At 61.5% G+C, this 296-nt stretch overlaps 1 protein-coding gene across 1 annotated transcript in view; it reads left to right on the top strand.

Moving 5' to 3' along the window:
* EMH_0007300 (uncharacterized protein) overlaps positions 1 to 296 on the top strand; it is a gene marked incomplete at both ends in the record, with an annotated part of 2,538 nt that overhangs the window by 927 nt on the left and 1,315 nt on the right. Inside the window, one exon of the mRNA XM_013497956.1 lies at positions 3 to 296. Within this exon, the coding sequence (XP_013353410.1) occupies positions 3 to 296 (294 nt within the window). The remainder of the gene's footprint in view (positions 1 to 2) is intronic.

Raw genomic sequence — 296 nt, 5'->3', positions numbered from 1 at the left:
AAGAGGGCCGGCAGCAGCACAGTGAGGCGGACACCCCCAGACACGGACTGTACATACACCCCAAACGCATGCAACACAGCACCCTCAACAGCAGCAGCAGCAGCAGCAGCAGCAGCAGGTGCAGCAGCAGTTGCAGCAGCGGCAGCAGCGGCGGTGCGTCAGCAACGCAGCATGGGGAGCAGCAGCACAGCAGCAGCAAGAGCAACAGCAGCAGCACCACCAGCAGCAGTAGCACCACTAGGAGCATCAAGAAACAGCAGCAACAGCAGCAACAGCAGCAACAGCAGCAGCAGCAG

The sequence above is a fragment of the Eimeria mitis genome, genomic scaffold (genome assembly GCF_000499745.2).
Source record: "Eimeria mitis Houghton genomic scaffold, Emh_scaff305, whole genome shotgun sequence".
Taxonomy (NCBI): domain Eukaryota; phylum Apicomplexa; class Conoidasida; order Eucoccidiorida; family Eimeriidae; genus Eimeria; species Eimeria mitis.
Note: the sequence above shows the minus strand (reverse complement) of the source record. Positions and strands in the feature narration are given on the sequence as shown.